This window comes from Phaenicophaeus curvirostris, chromosome Z (genome assembly GCF_032191515.1).
Source record: "Phaenicophaeus curvirostris isolate KB17595 chromosome Z, BPBGC_Pcur_1.0, whole genome shotgun sequence".
Taxonomy (NCBI): domain Eukaryota; kingdom Metazoa; phylum Chordata; class Aves; order Cuculiformes; family Cuculidae; genus Phaenicophaeus; species Phaenicophaeus curvirostris.
In genome coordinates, this window is record NC_091431.1 from 63,467,292 (window position 1) to 63,486,202 (window position 18,911).

Below are 18,911 nucleotides of genomic sequence, written 5' to 3' on the forward strand. Positions count from 1 at the left end.
ACATGTTACCTAATTAAATAAAATCACAAGACATTGAAAATAGAATGAATGCTTAAACATTAGCAGCTATATGAAAATACGAGTACTACATAGGAAAAAAATAACTATTTCAGCATCATTAAAGTAAATAAACATCAGATTTCTACTGGTTTTTCAGTACTAAAGGGCTGTACACCTTTCTGGACAAACAGGAAGACTATTATACATAGGTACCATACTCCTGAAATAGTGCAGATAAACATTTGCAATGTCCCTTCTAATTCTTAAAAATGTGTGTTTGACTTTGTAACCAGCATAGCTCATACTGTGCAGGATTTTTCTGATGCTACTTTGCTTCTTCCTCCATCCCCTTTATTTTTTGTCACTGTGCTACTGGAAGAGGCTATTTTTCCAGTGCAGTCTGCCTGCATCTACAGTCACACTGTGCAAGTCAGCACAGTATGAGCATTACCAGTGGCTCATTTTGAAAAGAAATCTAAGCAATATACAGCAAATTAATGTCCAGTACTTTCATCTTTTTCTACCATATTAATCAATGTTTCATTTAGTGAGAAACACCAATGAGAAACATTCTGTAAAGTGTCACTGGAGTGCTATGAGCCAGATCCTCAATCCGTTTGCATGCAGGGATCACGGAGTTGTCCCTGCTTGAAAGTTTCCATGGTGCTGGGTGGAGGTGGAGAGGGTGGAGTGTTGTCTTGGGACTGCTATTCTTCTCCAGCAGGCTACATCAAACATAGCAACATCTCAGTGACTATTACCAGTCAGAACAAAACTTGAGTGTCTCTGAGGATGAGGGAGGACTTCATACCCTTAGACTCTGGGAATGTGAAAAAATTTCAGTGAAGGAGAATTTCAAGCAGCTAGAGGAACTGAGACTACACAATGAGGTAAACCCCAATCCCAGAATGCAGCAAAGCAGCTTGGACTTCCCATGGCCACGCTGCTCTGACTGTCACGAAACGATGTGGCTGTAGCAGCTTTATCTTCGAGTGTGTGCTCTGCAACATGCAGCATCCCAGAAGGACTGTGAAGTGGCTCAGCCAACTCTGTTTGGAGGCACATGCAGAATCCCTTAGAGCTGGGCACAAAGTCCAGAGGAATGGGAATGGGAAGGGACAGGATGCCTTCCTCTGTCCCTCTGTCATAATGTAAAAAAAAAAAAAAAGAAGCTATCTCCAGGCAATTTACAATGTACTTTAAAAAAATATATGTATTCTGATCACTGATAGGATCTATGATACTCCAGCCATCTTCCTAGGTCAGGTGAGAACATTGCCTGGCCAAAATCAAAGTACTTTCATACAGCCACAGCCATTTGGAATAATGCTAGTAAATGAATAAGGTCCGCTCAGCCCTTCTGTCCAGGAAAGCACTTACATGCTGCACTAATGCTTGCACGTGAGCTGCAGAAAGAGGCAGCATTTATGTATTTTATATCCCCAATTCAGTTTATAGGAAGAGATAAGACTTCGCTTTTCAGTGATTTTTTTTTCAGATTTGATTCTATTTAACAGAAATTTGCTGCTTTATTTCTTGTTTAGGCATTAATAAGATCTTAACACTGCAACCAAGAGGTTAAGAGAACACTTCACTAACTTTTACAAGGCGTGCTGTGATCCTCAGCTAGGACTGCAGTGTCATTGCTCTGGGTTAATCAGATATGAAGATTAAAGTCAGGTTGAATCATATTTAATTTCTGCTGCAGTGAAGACTGCTACCAGCATACTGAGAGCTGAGGTTAGGCCACCACCACTGAAACGTGGGAGAACTCGTTTCCTTGCAGGTATAGCGCTGCACTGCGAGCAGAGTGTGTTGTGAAGGTGGGAACACACAGGGCACAGGAAAACAAAATAGAATGAATGCTTCAGTGTCCTGCTTGTTTTAGAGAAAAAATTGTAATTCGTCATTCCTGTAATGCTTACTGAATTTTGTAGAAGCTAGACATTGTGACGTAGGCTTCCTCATTGTTTGGTGACCTCATTTCACTGGTGGGCAGCATTTGGGGCACTGTGTCATTGTTTAAGTTCTCTGGTCCAGGCTGATCAGAGGGATCTGGGGGAGGAGGGGACGAGAGGTTGAAGCCATCATCACACAGGGGCACAACGTTGCTATGGCACACCTCATACGTACTGGAGCTGCGGTTTGCTTCAATGACTGGAAACTGGCTAGTTCCCAGGAGTTTGTTCAGGACTTCAGCCGGCCAGATTCCTCCAAAAGTCACAGACAGGTCTATGTTGCTTTTGTCTGTCATCACAGGGATCATCTTCAGGTCTGATTCACTTTTAAATTTTTCTGGAAGTTTTTTCTCTGGAGCAGTTGACAACTGCAGAAAATTTTCCAATTCAGCTTTTGCTCGAATGCCATCCACTTTATGGATATGAACATAACCAAAACTCTCTGGATTAAAGCTTATATCAAAATTCTGTGTGGCAAAGGAAACAGTATAGTCAGTTAACAGAGGGTATTAACTTAACAGAAAAGGTGCTTTAATAATTCATTTGATTTTAGAAGGGTATTTATTATTTCTTTAACTAAAAGTAACCCTGAGCGGGCTGAACAATAGATTAGAAGAGAACAAAATTGTTGTGTGGGTTAAAATCCTTTTCCATATAAATCTAAATATACCTAGTGGCCTCTAGCAGGCAGGGACACAGGAGAGCATTTTATACTCTGCAAAGTGTGCTGGGAATAGTGTTTCAGAGACTTTTCTGAGCCATGCTGTCTATTGTACACTTGACATTTCACAGGAATTTGTGTGCTGATTCAGGCACACAGTTTTACCTTCCTAATTTTGCAGTGAGGGGAGTAAGTGTTTGCCACGATTTACTGAAACACATTAGGAATCCCTGCACTGGGGAATGCAGGGGGTGGTAGAGTCATTAAATTAAGAACACACTTCTTAAATTAAGAACACACTCATAATATATTATATGTAGACAACCTCTTCTCTGGGCAACCTACTCAAAGTTTAATTGTTCTCATGGTGTAAGGTATTTTTCTTGTATCCAGATGAAGTTCTCCCTGAAGCAACATGTGTCTGTTGCCTCTGGTCATGTTACCATGCAGCCTTCAGAAGGGAGAACCTCCACCTTTCCTCTACCTACACTTCAGATATTTGAAGGTTATGATCAGTACTCCCCTCCCAAACATCCTCTTTTCTATAAATAAAATCAATTCCTTCAACTTCTCTTCACATATAAAGTTCCTCAGCCCTCTGTAGTTACTTTGCACAAGTCAAAGCTCAGGCACTAGTTGAACTGTCTGTTATTTCCATACCTTTGACTAGCATCTGCCTGTGCAGATGTGGGCACGCTTCAGTAAAATGAAGTAATTTCTAACTAATGTTCCAGTTTGTGCACCATGTACTGTCTGTCATGAATGTCAGCTTTGTTCCCAATAGTCTATACTCCAGCAAAAACAACAGTGGAAATACATACATTTTTTGGCTTCTTGCACAGTTGCTCCAATGTTTTTTTATGATCAGAAAGGTTTGGCCACACAGCAGGCTTGATCCTGAAACAGCGACAGTAGAGAATAAAGGATTCAAGGGTAGGAAGAGAGGGACAGAGGGACCGGAATAGATATCAGAGATTTGTATTGCCTCCTTTGTACACTCACAAAGCCTTAGGGTGGGTTGGCATTACAGGGAATAACGACAGAGAAGTCCCAGAATACAACAAAGACAGGAGGAGAAGAGAGGTTATGAAGGTCACTGAAGAGCCATTGTTCTTTTGAGAGCTCTAATTGTCACAGTTAAAGACTCTTCACCAAGTACTGGAAAAGCAGCAAAATGTGCTGGTGAAGATCTCATTTGCATCTAGCTATGTTAACTGGGGTTTGCATGATGAAAACTATTTCTGCAAATGAAAAAAGATGCTGTGGTTAAAGTGCAAATTTGCTGATATTTGCCTTTCCACATTTCATCCAAGAACTGCGTATAGTCCCACTACTTGGACAGCTATCTGTGCTTCAGATATCTGTTTTGTAGCCTTGTCTCACAGGGCTAATTTTACTCTCTTGCTTAACGAAGTTCTCACGTTGTGCTGCTGGAAAATCTCAGCTATGATGTGTCTCGAGAACATTGCCTGCCTGACATTCAGTGTTGCAGTGATATAAATACAGCTATAGATCCATATTAATCTGTATTTCATTTTATGTGTCTGTACATGTGGGTATATATACACACACATATAAAAACCTCTTCTTTTTAAAAGGGAAATATATGGATTAAAAAAGTTTCACCATTTAAAAGCCTATTTTTTTCAGTTTATGTGCATAGAATTTCTAGCAAAGTTAGAGAACTGCAGGTGCCTGGTAACAGTAAAAAGAGCTAGAAATCTCAAGCCATGTCTGTATTTGCAAATAAAATAGTACCACAGAACATCCTCTGGCAGGTGACTCAAGTGTCTAATATGGTTAATTATTAAAATTGTTCTTGGCATGGTTTCACTTGGGCCAACTAACACATTCCCAGGCAATCCCCATGTGTAATTCAGGAGTTGTTACAGCCCAAATATGGTCCCCTCAAAGCAGCCCACATGCAGCCATCTCTGTGAACATTAGTGGGGCTGGATGTCATGGATGGGGCTGCTCTAAATGTCACCAAACTGTCCTGGGTTTTCAGCCTTGCTCAGAGTTTACCACCTATGGTTAAACTTGGGACTTTTTCACATTAGATTCTGGTTTCATCAGATTATCTACATATCTGTTAATTTTCTTAAAGTTGTTAACTAACTGTCTATTCTATGTAAGCACATGTAGCCATGTATTTAAAATACCATTACAAGTAGCTATGTCTTGCTGTGTAGCCAATGAATTAGAAAAAACAGCACAGACAAAGGACTGCCTGTGTAATGAATATATCACCTGTGCCATGACTACTTTGGCAGGGGATGTAGGTCCTGGTTTCGCCACATGGCTGGATGTGGACCCAGCTGGGACAGAGGCTGATGCCATCAATCCCTTGTTGCAGAGAGTTCTTTCCTGCTGCTTCCAAAAGTGCTGCAGAGTGAACTACTTGCTGATTCAGCCTGTGAAAGGGAAAGACACAATCGCCCCACTACACTGTTCCTACACCTCTTGGGAATTCACTAAAACCTGCAAGTTGCTTTCTTGTCTGGATCTTGCTTGAAGTTTTTGAGTCAGATTTGCCTCCAGTGAGACACTGTCTGTGTGTTTCATGGCAACTTCAGCTCCCCAGAGGTCCCAGTGTTTCGAGCCCAAGACTAAGGTCTGTTTGAAGTGGCAAATCTTCTGCCTGCCAATGCCCCCTCTTGTATTTCCCACTTCTCTCTGCCTGATCTTGGTTTCATATAGAGGATCAGAGACAGAAAGAGAATTGTTCACGAGTATAAGAGTGAAAGCGAGAATACTGTCAATCTTGGCAGGACAGGATTGGCTTTCAACACTTTCTCTGATATGAAGAGATATAGATTACCTGTTTTCCCAAAAAGTTCCAATCAGGACAATCATGACAATGGACAGCATGAATCCCAGGATAGAGAATATAACCAAGACCACACTACTATCTAAAGAAAAACAAGGAACATCAGCCAGTGCATGTAAACACCTCACTGTTAAGCCACTGTAAGCGTAAGATCTTTAGGGTCTTTGAAGGCAATAAATTAAGAATTAATGCCAGGCATTGCACTTTCTTATCACCGGTCTGGGTCAGTGGTGCTTTTCACCAGCAGGAAAGAGGTAGGCTGCCAGAACATCCGCACCTGGCTGAACTTCTAGCTGGGTTCATAAGTTGGATTAAAGCAGCTCAAAGTCTACTGCCTTCCAGTGCATTGAAGCCACAATTTGTCATGTCCTTACAGAAGCAATAAAGTGACTGCAAATGCATGCCCCTGGGGAAGGAAGGGATCCCAAGGACCAAAAGGATTAATCATGTTTGCAACTGCATTGATAAGATTTTATCCAATCTGCTATTTGTAATTTAGGTGCTGTGTTCATACACAAATCTGAAGCCCTGAAACAGGTCCTGTTTCACCATTCTTTGTGCCCTTTCTGAATGCTCAGTGCAAGCTGGTCCTTCTCCCTGTACTTCACTTGGCAACAAAAAGGGGTGAGTCAGCCTTCACCTTCCTCTAGCACCCCTCTCATGACCTTTGAGCAGTATTTCAGCTGATCTTATTGCCCCTGTGTGAGATTTAACTTCACAGAAATCTCCAGATGAGACCACATTCTGGGACAACTTCTCTGGGGTGTCAGTGACTGTGAGGGCTGACCCTGCTGTGACCATGGGCTCTTCCCTCCCCATATTCTCATCATCACTGCTGCAGGGAGCTGAGGGCCCCTCGTCTGCTTTCTTCTAGGTGGACCAAAATGATGTCTGCACTTACAGCTCTCTGTGTAGTCCTGCTCCGCTGCAGTCCTGAAGCTCTTAGAAGCACTCCATTGACTCCATGTGCCCTTAAAAAAATCTCCATTTGGCTGTGAACGTACTTTCACCTCATATGATGCATCATTTCTGAGGTTTTTTCCCAGTAATTTTACCTGAAGGAATGGTGACTCTTTTGTCTAAACACACAAAAAAATCCAATTACTCTTCTAGAAGATAAAGGAAGAGGATCTTTCAGTCTCAGAAAAATGTATGACGTCAAGTGCATTCCTGCAGTACTGTGCTGTTTGTTCCTTCTCTTTGCTTATTATAAAGAGCGGGCATTGCAACCTTAGTCTAGTTTAATAGCTAGGTAGTCCAGAGACTATCGAGAAGAAAGGCTAACTCTGGCTAAAAGCTCTTTGGGAAACAGTTGGAAGAATTAATTGTGCTTTGCTGCTGCCAACAATGCAGTGGGAATTATACAAGTCCCTGGAAGGCTCAGAAGGGAATGGGGGAGAAAAATGCATTTATGTGGCATAAAAACACAACTTCTGAAAGAGCAATTATGGAGAGAAAGCTGAAATCCCACAGTGCAGCTCTAGTACTATATATTTTAAAGTATTTGGTTCTCAGAATAATTTTCTAATTACAGTGCTCCTATCTTCCTCCTGTAAAAAATGGGTGTATCTCATGCTTTAGTGTTTGCATGGCTGCTGTTGTGACAGGGGACACATAGGTCCCAGTATCTGGGCAGCCCAGCCCAGATGCAGTTCAGAGGCAGCTGCAGCCTAAAATGTGGTCTGAGATTGGGAGACCTGCAGGGCTACACCCAAAGCCTGGAGAGGGTCAATGAAAAAGGGACGCAATGAAATTGTTGCTAACCAAAAAAAGGTCATAAAATTTCCTGACTGATGAACACAGAAAATGAAGGCAAAACAACTGTAGCAAAGATCAAGCCATCCAAACATGGTTCTGTTTCTCTATTAACATTGTGAGAAATGTTCCTCTCTTGCCACTGCAAAGCTCAAACAAATGAAAATTCGTTAGCCCAGAGAAGTGTCTAATACACACAGGTGCTATCAGTCTGGAATTGTTCAGATTCATGGAATTTCCAAATGTCAAATATTATACTCTTCCAGATTTTCAGCTGGAGAACTATAGAAAGGCAAAACTCAGGATTTTTACATGATACTGGTATTTCTGGTAATGTATAATTTCAGAAATTAGCTTAAGATCATTTATACATCATCATTTACCTTCCAAGTGCTTTCTTCCGGCCGGTAGGCTGTTTGGTGTATTAATTTGTCTTTTAAGTATTTCTTCATTGAGTGTGGTGTACTATAATGAACAAGATATTCATTTGCCTCCTTTTGATATGTGATGTTTATGTTGAATGGTACTTCAGGCTTAACTGCAAATGATAACAAACCATGTTACAACAGGAGTAGAATAATGTTACTACAAAATAGACAGACTTTGAAAAGGAAAACAAAAGTTCACATCAAGTTCGCCTTTGGGGTGACCTGCCTTGAGCAAGGGCTGGCCTAAGATGAGTGATCCTCACACTGAGCCCCAGCTCATCCTTATGCCTTGGTACTGAGAGGGGCTTGATGTTGACCAGCTGGAGCAGTGCTGTAACCATCAGCGACAGCGCTTCCTAAGGATGTGATACTTAGTCTTGGAAATCAATTCTTGAGCATGTGCGTCCCTGCTCTAGTACTGCTTGATGATCTCAAATTCAGTCCCTCTCCCCAGTGTTCTGAGATGGAGACCCCACATCAAACCCCATTGCTGCTCTAGGAGGAACTCATTGTGGAGCAAACCACGTATGGGTACAAGTGCCAGTGGCCAGCAGGGTAGGTGGGCAGAGGAATGAATGAAATAAGACAGCAGAGGAGACCATGGCTCTAGACCCTTACTGTGAACCGCCTCCTGACATGATCTGTGGTGGGAAAGGGTGCCAAATGATCCTCTGAGCAAGTTCAAGTCAAAAATTCAGCCCTTGGGACTGCCCCCAAGCCATTCCTGAGCTGGAAGGGCTTAAGGTCTGCAGAGACCTCTGTCTGTGCTACTAAAGCTTCCTGAATATGTCATGTAAAAGAACATCAGCTCTCACAGGAACAGAGAGCCCACACCTCTCTCCTCTCAGGAAAATGTATATAGCCAGAAATAATGCCCAGTCCTTCTGTATCACTCTAGCATATAATCCTTCCATGTAGAACCAGCAGTTTTTAGAGGAGAGGCCACCAGAGGTGGTCTAGGCTGTCCAGTAAACTGTGGAGTAGTGTAAGACTATTACAAACCTATTGAACTGAGGCAGAAATGTTTCATACGAGAAGGATGTTGCAGTGTCTATTGCCAAAGCAATATAGCACCAGAACAGAGCCACTTTGTACAGGCTTTTCTGCAACCCTTGAATGAGACCAGCTCCCGAGATGGATAGCTTCGAAGGAGCCCCTCTTCCCCCAGGTTCCCTATTTCTTAGTTCAGGCAGGTCTGAGCTTTGAATCAGGGTTTTGAATGTTCCCTCCTGTGCATGATTTGGTCTGATTCCATGTCTGGGCATAATTCAGCTGCACATTTTGAACAAAGGATAATAATTTCTGGCTTTAAAGCAAGGGAAACATCACATTCACCCCAATACAGCCTCTATGCCCTGCTAGGGCAGTATTTTACATTGGCTTTATATCAACCTGACAGGTGTTTAGGCTTTGCGCTGTGCTATTCCCGTGCCCCCTCCGGTAACCATTATATGGTTACTGAGCGACGAAGCTGGTGAAGGGGCTGGAGAACAGGCCTTGTGAGGAACAGCTGAGAGAGCTGGGGTTGTTTAGCCTGGAAAAGAGGAGGCTGAGGGGAGACCTTATTGCTCTCTACAACTACCTGAAAGGAGGTTGTAGAGGGAAGGGAGCTGGCCTCTTCTCCCAAGTGACAGGGGACAGGACAAGAGGGAATCGCCTCAGCCTGCACCAGAGGAGATTTAGGCTGGACATTAAGAAAAAATTTTTCACAGAAAGGGTCATTGGGCACCGGAGCAGGCTGCCAAGGGAGGTGGTTGATTCACCTTCCCTGGAGGTGTTTAAGGGACAGGTGGATGAGGTGCTGAGGGGAATGGTTTTGTGATTGATGGGAATGGTTGGACTCGATGATCCAATGGGTCTCTTCCAACCTGGTGATTCTATGATTCTATGATTTTATATCTTAAAAAGATCCAAGATGGTGTCTTACCGATGTCAGTTACCACTAGGCTCCTGCAGACCCTTCTCTTTGTCTCAGAGTCCATGCAAATGGCTTTCTTAGAAAGTATATCAGTGAATTGTAAGAAATAAGCATCTTCCTGTTTCTCCATATTGAGGCACACATTATTGCTGTCTTCCTTGGTGCTGTTGATCAAAGCAACACAGCATTAGTTCCCTCTCAGACTTACCGTACCATAGTAAGGGACAAATCCTTGTTGCTCATTTCATATTACCTGAAGTGAGACTCCGTGCGAAATACAAAACTATGTCATGCAAATAAAGAGTTTCAAAGATTGACACTATTTTACTTTGTGGTCTTTGAGCACCACGCTCAAGTGATGCGTGTCACAGTAAGAGCCTTGGAGCTCACCAAGGAAATAGATGTAATTAGTAAAATGGAGAGGGAAGTGTTAAAAAGCTTTTTGTCTTTAAAAGTGATCTTACCACTTCTATCTTTAAATATAGAGGAATAGATTTGGACGTTCACTGAAATTAAAGCAACAATTCCTGTTGACTGAAGTGGTAGAAAATATAGGGTCAATAGTCAGCCAGGCCATGAAGTAGTCTTATGGCAGAGTTTCAGATGTGGAAATGTATCTGATGTTCCTCCATCTCTGCGACTCCCATGTTTGAAGACTGTAATGAAATTTCTGTCAAAACCCAGAACAAACCCCATGAAAATATAAAACGTCTAATAAATTGGGTGGAAAAAAAATTAAGTAGTGATTACAACAGCAAGATGTGGGGGGAAAAAAATCCACTTCTTCTGTTGGCTGCAGCAGAACTTTCAGTTTCAGGAAAAACAGGCAAAAGCAAAAGTATGCCTTTAGGTGAAGCAGAAGTACAATTAAAGAAACAAAATCTGAACACCTTCAGATAGATCCATCAATTAAAAAAAAGGTTGAAATGAGCTTCAAGGCCTGATGAGAAGTGGAGATGACTGATGCATTTGGTAACTCTTGCGTATTTGTTTACACATTCTAACGTGGTTTTGCATATATATGTATGCAAAGACAATTATTTAGTTTTTCTTTTGACCTAGATAAAGGCATTTTCCCTTCAGTAGGAAACAGCCTTCTTGCAAAAGAATTTTCTGTGGAAAGATTCAGCTTCTTCAAGAACATTTTTACTTTTCACTTGACAAAGGCTAGGTTTGGGTTTGTTTTTTTAAAAAAACCCAGACATTTAATTTAAAGGTAAAACGCTTTCAGTTCATGTTGGGTCACACCAGTAACAACAGGTGTTCCAGAGCAAGAGATGCACAATCAGGGCTATTGGAGAGGTTATAATGCCCTTTACAGACCCTATCAGCTGACTTGTTTTTTCTTATCAGTGAATTCTATTCTGTTTCAGTAAACTCTTGTTCTTCTCTCAATATAGTGTTCAAACGTGGTAAAATACTCTGAAGCAAAGTTTCTTCTAACTTTTCTGCACCTATTTCCAGTATATGGCAGCACAACTCACTGGTGCTTAGCATTTCACCTCCTGGTAGTTCATCAAAGGATGGACTGACAGTGCTTACCACAGGGCCAGGGTATAGTTAGTGTTGTGAGAAGGCAGCTCTGTAAAATTGCAGGTCAGACTGCTATAGGAATCCTTAAATTCCAACTGGCTGAAGCAGTTGATGTCAAAATTGTCTGGTTCATCATCTCCGAAAGTCCCTAAGGAGAGATTTGCAGGATGTTATTGAAGCAAAATAGTGAGTGTATTCCATTTGCAGCTCCATTGTTGGAGGTTGTTTCTTTATGCAGTTGCCTGAAAGGACAAGAATCAATGTACCTGTTCTGCAAGAAGCATAGAATGTGTGTTCAAAATGAAATTAAAAACCATTTGCACCTTTTAAGACTGTTGTCCTGGCACACAGTGAAGCCCACTCACTTCCTACGCATTCTCTGTCATTGATCTGCAAGCTATGAAATGCCACAGTGTCGTGGATGGCTTGGTCAGATGAGACAACCTATGTCTGCTTTTTCCTATTAACTATGAGCAAAGAGCGGTGCTGATGTCAACCTGGAAACTTCTGCGAAAAAGTCCCAGCATCAATTGCAAAGTGATGGAAACACATTGCCCACTCTGCAGTTTAATTATTTCTAAGTTTTAGCCAGGGGAGAGGGGACTTCTTGTTTTAAAACTTATGGATGAACTTTCTCCAAAGACAAAAGTAGAACCTACTCCATCTGAAAATCATCTCAGGAATTTCCTGTTTTCCTATTAGGAACCACAAAATGCTGCTTTCCTTGGGCTTGGGCATGCAAAGGGCAGCAAGACACCTTCATACTTGTTGAAAAGCAGAATATTCAAGTCAATGACCAAAACACTCTTGAAAATAAACAGAACAGGAACATGCACTAGAAGATGCATTCAGCATAGTTACTTCCAGAGGTGACTGAGGCTGATGCTCAGGGCAAACACCTGTTGAAAAGCAAAGGGTTAGTTTCAATGGGAGATATTTTTAAGGGAATTTCTGCTCAGGATAGCCTGAATGTGTATCAAACACCTTGTAGCTCTGAAGTGGCAGACCCACAGCTGAGGATGCCTGATTGGATCACTTCATCAAGACCAGGACCAGGACCAGTTGCGTTGCAGGCAACCGAGAGCACCTGAGCAGTGTCCTCCTGCCTCATCTTTGTCCACACTGTGAAGGTCTGGTTTGTCACCAGTTTCCTGAGAAAACCAGAAAATTATATGTGTGGCTTTGGGAAAACAAGACTATTTTGTTGTTATGAGGCATTTAAGTCCCATTTTGATCATTCTGCAATTTTCTGAAATGTCAGAAATTTGGGCTCAGTAGGGAAAGCTCACACGTTCTGTCAGAATGCACAGCTTCCTGCAAATTTGCCTTGATGATTCATAAACCAATTGTGATTTGACTAAGAACATGTGTTTTAAGTCCCACACTTGGCATGTGTGAGATCAGTGAGGCAAAACCTGATGCTTCTGAGAGGACTCTTCTCCAGAAGAGACTGCCAGTTCAGTCTCATTTCCTGAAATCTCACCCTGAATGGACAAGAAAAGGGTTATTGTCATGACCCCTTGAGCAGATCCTCAGGGCAGGAATGCCCCTGCCCCCTTTTACCAGTGGTTAAGGATAGCTGTGGTGATATATAACCCTCTTCCCAGTGCCTAGGGACTATCTGGGATCCCTTACTTGGTATTCTCCCTGACTTTGTATGCAGGGTACTCGCTGCAGTGATATCAGGACCTTGGTGGCTCAAGAGATACTGGTGACTCACATTCACAAATAGTGTGGTGAAATGCCCATGAAAACATTTCCAATGGAAAACACTTCCCAGATAAAATGATGCTCATCTCTGCTCTCACCTAGGTCAATTGAATCTCTGATGGGTTATCTGCTACTTAGCTGCTTGGACATAATAAGTCATCGTCCTATGATCTTTGGCCAATCCTGCCAGTGCACAGGGAGACTTTGTCCTGCATGGGAGCACATCTGAAGAACGAAACCGGTTATGGTTTGAGAGCAGGGAGAAATCAAGGGAGAGTTTCTTGACCCCCCTGGGCTGTAATTAGCAGTGCTTCATCCTGACCTTGGAGCCAAGCTGCATCTTGAGTCAGGCTTTGAGTAAGAGATGGAATTCAGAAGTCATTCATGAATGCAGATAAAAATGCAAAAGTGGTGTGGGCAGGGACTGTGAAGGGGGCTGCTGCCACCAGCAGTGATGGTGCACGGCAGGAGGGAAGGGAGCATCTGATGCTGCACTGATCCAGCACCTAGAGGTAGTTCCCCTGAACTAAGACTTAGCTGTGGTTTGCCATCATGAGCAACCAGTGCTAGTCTTCCCTTCTCACCGCAGCCTTGGCAGTGTCTGTGCCAAGGGGAGCTCAGCACTCCCAGAGGGACAATGAACTGCAGCATCTTCTTACCAGCATTGCAGGTTTGAGGGGATATCCTGTGCAGCACAGTCAAGCACAATTCAGGTGCTTTATAAAACTACTCTGTTTTACCATCATATTTAAGAGAGAGACACAGAGCTCAGTACAACTCCTGAACAAACCCTGCAGGAGTTTCACATAGATGAAAGCCTTGACCAATGTAGCCCTGCACCACCTGGGCGGACACATATGTACAGAAATGTATTACGTAAAGGTACATGTTTGTGGGTGGAAGTATATTTATGTAGTGATACACACATTAAAAGCTCAGGAGATAACAAATATCTTGATATGAATCTACATAAAATGGAAAAAGCACCATATTATAAATGTATAGAGGTATACCCAAAGTTCCATTGCAATGGTGCGTCACATTTTATGCATCTTTACTTGCAACTGCCAGGAGATCGACTCACATTCATAGTTACTTCAAGACAACTTTAAAACATACGAATTAAAGACTTACTAAAACTTATGAGCCCATTTGGAAGCATTGCAGTGCAACCTGCTACAGGTGACCCTGCTTTAGCCAGGGGGTTGGACTTATCTCCAGAGGTCCCTTCCAACCCTGGCCATTCTGTGATTCTGTGAATCAGAACGAAAGAGCTCCTTTTACATAAGAGAAACTTTGCATAAGAGACTGCTTAGCACTCTCTGTATAGAAATATTACATACACCAGATTTTGCACAAACACACGAAACAGATAATCATCATGTTAATATATACTATATCATAAAAACACCCTTTGACTGTCTGCTACTGCTTTGCTGAAAACAGACAGAAATTTTAATGCAGTCTGAGTTAAAATTAAAAAGCAAGAAAAACATTTGCCTGCAGTCCAAACAGACATTTTATGTTTAAAATGCATACATGAATGTGTGTCTATATTTTGATAACTCCAATATGACTCACACTGATAAGGTCTCTTAACACAATTAAAAGTTTCCAAGATTACTTGTTTTCCTTGAGCGTGTCAGACTAGGCAGAGCCATAAACTGAAAGCAAGCCCTCTGCTGAAGTCAAGACAAGGCTTTGGATGGGCCAATTCCAGTGGGAGAAAGACTGATTTATTACCACCATGGCAGCTCCTTCGCAGAAATGGTTGTCTCTTGCATTTGGACAACGCTTACCAGGATGGTTCAAGTCACAGCAGGAATCTCATAAACATTTACCAAGAGAAAAGTGTTAGCAGACACTGTGGACATGCTCCAGCTTTATGTTGTGAAGCCACCAGGGCTACCCAAAATGTTTGAAACCAAAGGCAGCAGTACAAGCCTGCAGGACAAGTGACTGAATTTCTAAAGTCAACGAAGTAACCGACAGTCATGCAAAATCTCTACAGCTGATCTGATTCAAGAAGAATTCATTTCAGTTACAGCAGTTTTGATATGGGTTGGACAAACCATGCTAGTCTGCATAGGAGGGCCGCTGAAGCCAGACTTTCTGTCTGAGGTGTGCCACCTCCTGCTCCCCCTTCTCATGCCCTTCATGACTGCTCCTTGTTAGCTCTGCTTGCAGCTCTCTTAGGGCTTTGAGGGATCTGCCAGGCAGCACTTGGGAGGCAGTCTGCTGCTAAGAAAAGAGAAGATGAAGGCAAGCGCCACAATGAGATTTTCTGTCCTCTGCCCATAAGAAGGGGTGAGCTCAGACCTGTGTTGGCTGGTGGCACTTCGACATGGTGAGTTGGAAAGGTGAAGAGTGAAAGCTAAACATGGATTATGGGTGATTTTACTCCAGATTGTTTAATTTGTTATCCATGCCTATGAGATTCATAAAGAAATCATAAAAGCTGCTAACAGCTCAGTGGGGTTTTTCTGAATCTGTTTGTCTTTAATTCTAAACAGACTATTAATCAAGCTTTACTGGAAGGCAGTGACAAAACAAGGAAAGATCTAGTCATATCTGCTTTTGAGAAGCCTGAAGATTTCAGTGACCCCAGTGATAAATCACTAGTATTGACCATTCATCACCATAGCTGCATCTAAACATCTGCAGATTGTATAAATCAAAAACAAACAGAAAAACCAAGGTTTATAGATGCAGTTGTGAGCCACTCCCCATTTTCTTCTAACTGAAAAAGTTATCATGCATAGCCTGTCTATGTATAGACTTATTTATATACATATGTATGCATACATACATGTTATAATACACGACACGCAGGGGAAAATGAGATCCCCTATCTGTGAGATAGCATAGGAATACAGTTGTTAAATTCTTAAAAAAAACCAAACCCAAAACTCTTTTTCTCCCAGACAACAAAACCATAAAACTACCAGTAATTTAGTGACTGCCTATATCCTTTGGGCACAGTGCAACAAGCTCTGCCACTGCTGTTTGTTTAGTGTTAGACAAGTAAGAGTTAAAAGATCTGGAACTGAATCTGTAAATCAATCAACTCTCTTTTGAAAAAAGAGACAACAGACTGAAACATTGGTTTTGTTGCTGCCTTCTATGCTTTGATTTTTGATTGTGATGCTGCTAAATAATTCTCACTTGTCTAAATGAGAGAATAAAATCTGCAGTAAACCTGAATTTAAATTGTTGAATTGATTTATAATTATTTGGTTTGTAAGGGATGAACATTCTTAGTGATGGACACCCCATCTGAGTTGCTGTTCAGGGAGGAAGACTGGGGATATATAATTGCTTGAAGAAAAAAAGAGAAAGCATGGTTTTTGAAGTGGAACAGCTTGGGCCAATTTTGAGGTACACTGAAACATTTTCTTTGGAGGAAACTGCCAAGAGCACAGTAACCAGAACTTCACATCTCTCTGATGGCAGTTCACAGTGACCATGGACTGTAGAAGAGGGAAGCAGCTCCCCTCTCCTTGCGTAACTATTCACATGAAGATTAAATACAACAAAAGAGGAATAACAGATCTGATCTTGCTTGCCCTCCGCATACAGCTGTGCTCTCCCATATTTCATAAGAACTGAGACATGACAAGGGCAGCAAATTTGGAAACTAAGTAAGAATCTTTCAGCTTCACTTCTGCCTCAGGTACTGGCACTAAGAGAGAAAGACTGGAGGCTAAAACACTGACACATTTAACCCAGCAGTTGCATTTGGAGCTCTTAAGTTTTTCAAGATCATACACAAGTGGAAAGATGAACATGAAATGACTCACCATCACCATCTGCTGAGGTGCAACCACTTTCCCCAAAAGTGGTGTGAAGAAACAAGACGAAAAGGCTCAATACTGTACTTGTCTGTGTCATCTTGAGCATGCTGCATGTGTGCAGTACGTGTATGTGCAAACCCACGCTCACTTACTTTATACTAGATGCAGAACAAACCCATTGCCTGATAAAGAGACCGCAGGCAAGGGGAAATGTAAACATGCCGGCAAGGATGCCTAGTGGCAGAGAGCAGGAAGGCAGCATGAAGATCTCTGCAGAGCTTTTACTTTGAAAGCAGGCTCTTGCACAGAACTGACTGCACCAAAAAACTCTATGTTGGAGGCATAAAGGAAACTGAGGGCAAAGTTAGTAACAATGCCCAAGCAAACAGAAAAATGATGACACTGTAATAAGGAGACTCAATATAGAAGCCAGAGCAGCTTTTTAATTTGAAAAGAAATCATTTAAACCACTCACCAAACTTATGATGACATCTCAGCCCTTATATCTAGGAAAGCGTCCTTGCCAGAATGCCAGGGACTGTCCTCCAGTGCAACTTGCTGCCCCGAGCAGGGGTCAGAAGGTAGCCACGAGGTTTTTACTGGGCATTTCTGCCCTGTTTTAATTGGAAGAAATGGCCCTTTTTCCATGAAAGAAAGAGAGCCTCACTGCCCAGAGGATGGACCCTGATGCTTCCCATCAAACCACTCCCTGAAGTTGTGCTAAGTCTTGGCAGATGCAGGAAAATGTTTGGATTCTTTAAAACAGGAAGGACACGGATCTGTTAGAGTGAGTCCAGAGGAGGGCAACAAAGATGATCAGAGGGCTGGAGCACTTGCCATACGAAGACAGACTGGGAGAGTTGGGGTTGTTCAGTCTTGAGAAGAGAAGGCACAGGGGAGACCTTAGAGCAGCCTTCCAGTACATAAAGGGTGCCTACAGAAATGGTGAAGCGAGGCTTTTTATCAGAGAGTGCAGTGATAGTACAAGGGGTAATGGTTTCAAGCTGAAAGAAGAGAGATTTCGATTAGATATTAGGAAGAAATTTTGTACTGTGAGGGTGATGAGGCACTGGCACAGGTTGCCCAGAGAAGTTGTGGATGCCTAGCCCTGGAGGTGTTTAAGACCAGGCTGAATGATGATTTGAGCATCCTAATGTGGTAGAAGGTGTCCCTGCCCATGAAATTGTATGATATTTAGGGTTCATTCCAACCCAGACCATTCTATGATTCTATAATTCTATGATTCATCGATCAAAATGTAGGTATTTATGGTGTATATTCCTACATCAGATCTTCTCATACTTTGCTCCTGTCTAGCCAGTGGAGAGTGTGATTCATCTTATCCTAACAGAAACTTTCAAAAGATTAAATCTAAACCCTTAAATAAATTAATTTATTTTCATTGAATACAAGAAGAGCCTGAGGTGAGGCAGGGTTTGGGTGTCTGCTAGCAGACCTCTATGGTACCTCCTACCCATGAACAGAGCAGGAACCTGCCAGGCCTCAGCGACCACCTGTACAAAGCAGAGCAGGAGCTGGACACAGTTCTGGAGCCAAGGAGCCACTTGACACGGCAGTACCATGATCTGAACAGCCCTCACTTCAGAGCTTGACTTCACCTACAGAAGTTCTTACGGCACTGCCCCATTCACACAACAACCATTTAAGAAATCTCCTCTTTCAGAGGTCTGAGCCAGCTGGAGTATTTTAGGAGTAATTAGTCCTCATGTCTCTTTCACAAGTTTCCTGTGCTTGACTCAAGCTCATTGAAGCAAAACTTCAGTCAATGAGATTGGGCCCAGGTCACTTTGCATCCCAAAGGTCTACCCTTGGCTTGGTGTAGACAAACGAAGGATTTCGGCACCTGGCTTCATAATATTCAATATCGTATTATTCGAGAAGCCCTCAGGTGAATTTCTACCTCATTTTCAGCCAGAAATATAAATAAAGGAGGTATATTCTGTGCAAAATGATTGTTATCAGAAAATAACACCTTATCACTTTAAATTTGTCTTGTTTATAATTGAGTGGGCTATCACTTTGATATTTTTTTTCTTTTTTCCTGTTTCAGCTGGAGAAAACTAAAAGAAAAAGTCTTTTCAGGCATAATATTTTGGTTGAACATCAACAATCTTATTATCAGGTCTGTGCTGTTCAGGGGATTTCCATGTTGTCATAGCTGCATTTTATCTGGGTGGGGAAATGAGGGACCACAATGAAAAATAAAAAACTAGTGTAGAGAAGAACTTTGAAGCAAAAGTACATTTTATTTTACTTCTGGATCTCTGCTTCAAAAGCTGTCTGATTCCCAAGATATATTTTAG

The 18,911-nt window shown here is 42.1% G+C and overlaps 1 protein-coding gene across 1 annotated transcript; it reads right to left on the reverse strand.

Annotated features, from left to right (window-relative positions):
- Window positions 1-1,258: 1,258 nt before the first annotated feature.
- IL7R (interleukin 7 receptor) lies at window positions 1,259-16,841 on the reverse strand. The gene is made up of 8 exons (XM_069880120.1): window positions 16,594-16,841; window positions 11,093-11,231; window positions 9,560-9,714; window positions 7,588-7,742; window positions 6,351-6,528; window positions 5,441-5,531; window positions 3,441-3,516; window positions 1,259-2,425 (listed from the first exon to the last, which is right to left on the reverse strand). Exons 1-8 carry the CDS (start codon window positions 16,691-16,693, stop codon window positions 1,922-1,924), a joined length of 1,398 nt encoding a protein of 465 aa, XP_069736221.1. The 5' UTR covers window positions 16,694-16,841; the 3' UTR covers window positions 1,259-1,921.
- Window positions 16,842-18,911: the final 2,070 nt, after the last annotated feature.

Bases quoted from the DNA above. Each gene is read 5' to 3' on its own strand.
- IL7R (XM_069880120.1), bottom strand. From the start codon at position 16,693: ATGCTCAAGATGACACAGACAAGTACAGTATTGAGCCTTTTCGTCTTG. The intron at 6,529-7,587 runs GTAAATGATGAT...TTGTGTGTTTAG, and splicing joins CGGAAGAAAGCACTTGGAAG to ACAAAAGAGTCACCATTCCT. The intron at 5,532-6,350 runs GTAAGTGCAGAC...GTTTTTCTTTAG, and splicing joins GCAGGACTACACAGAGAGCT to ATAGTAGTGTGGTCTTGGTT.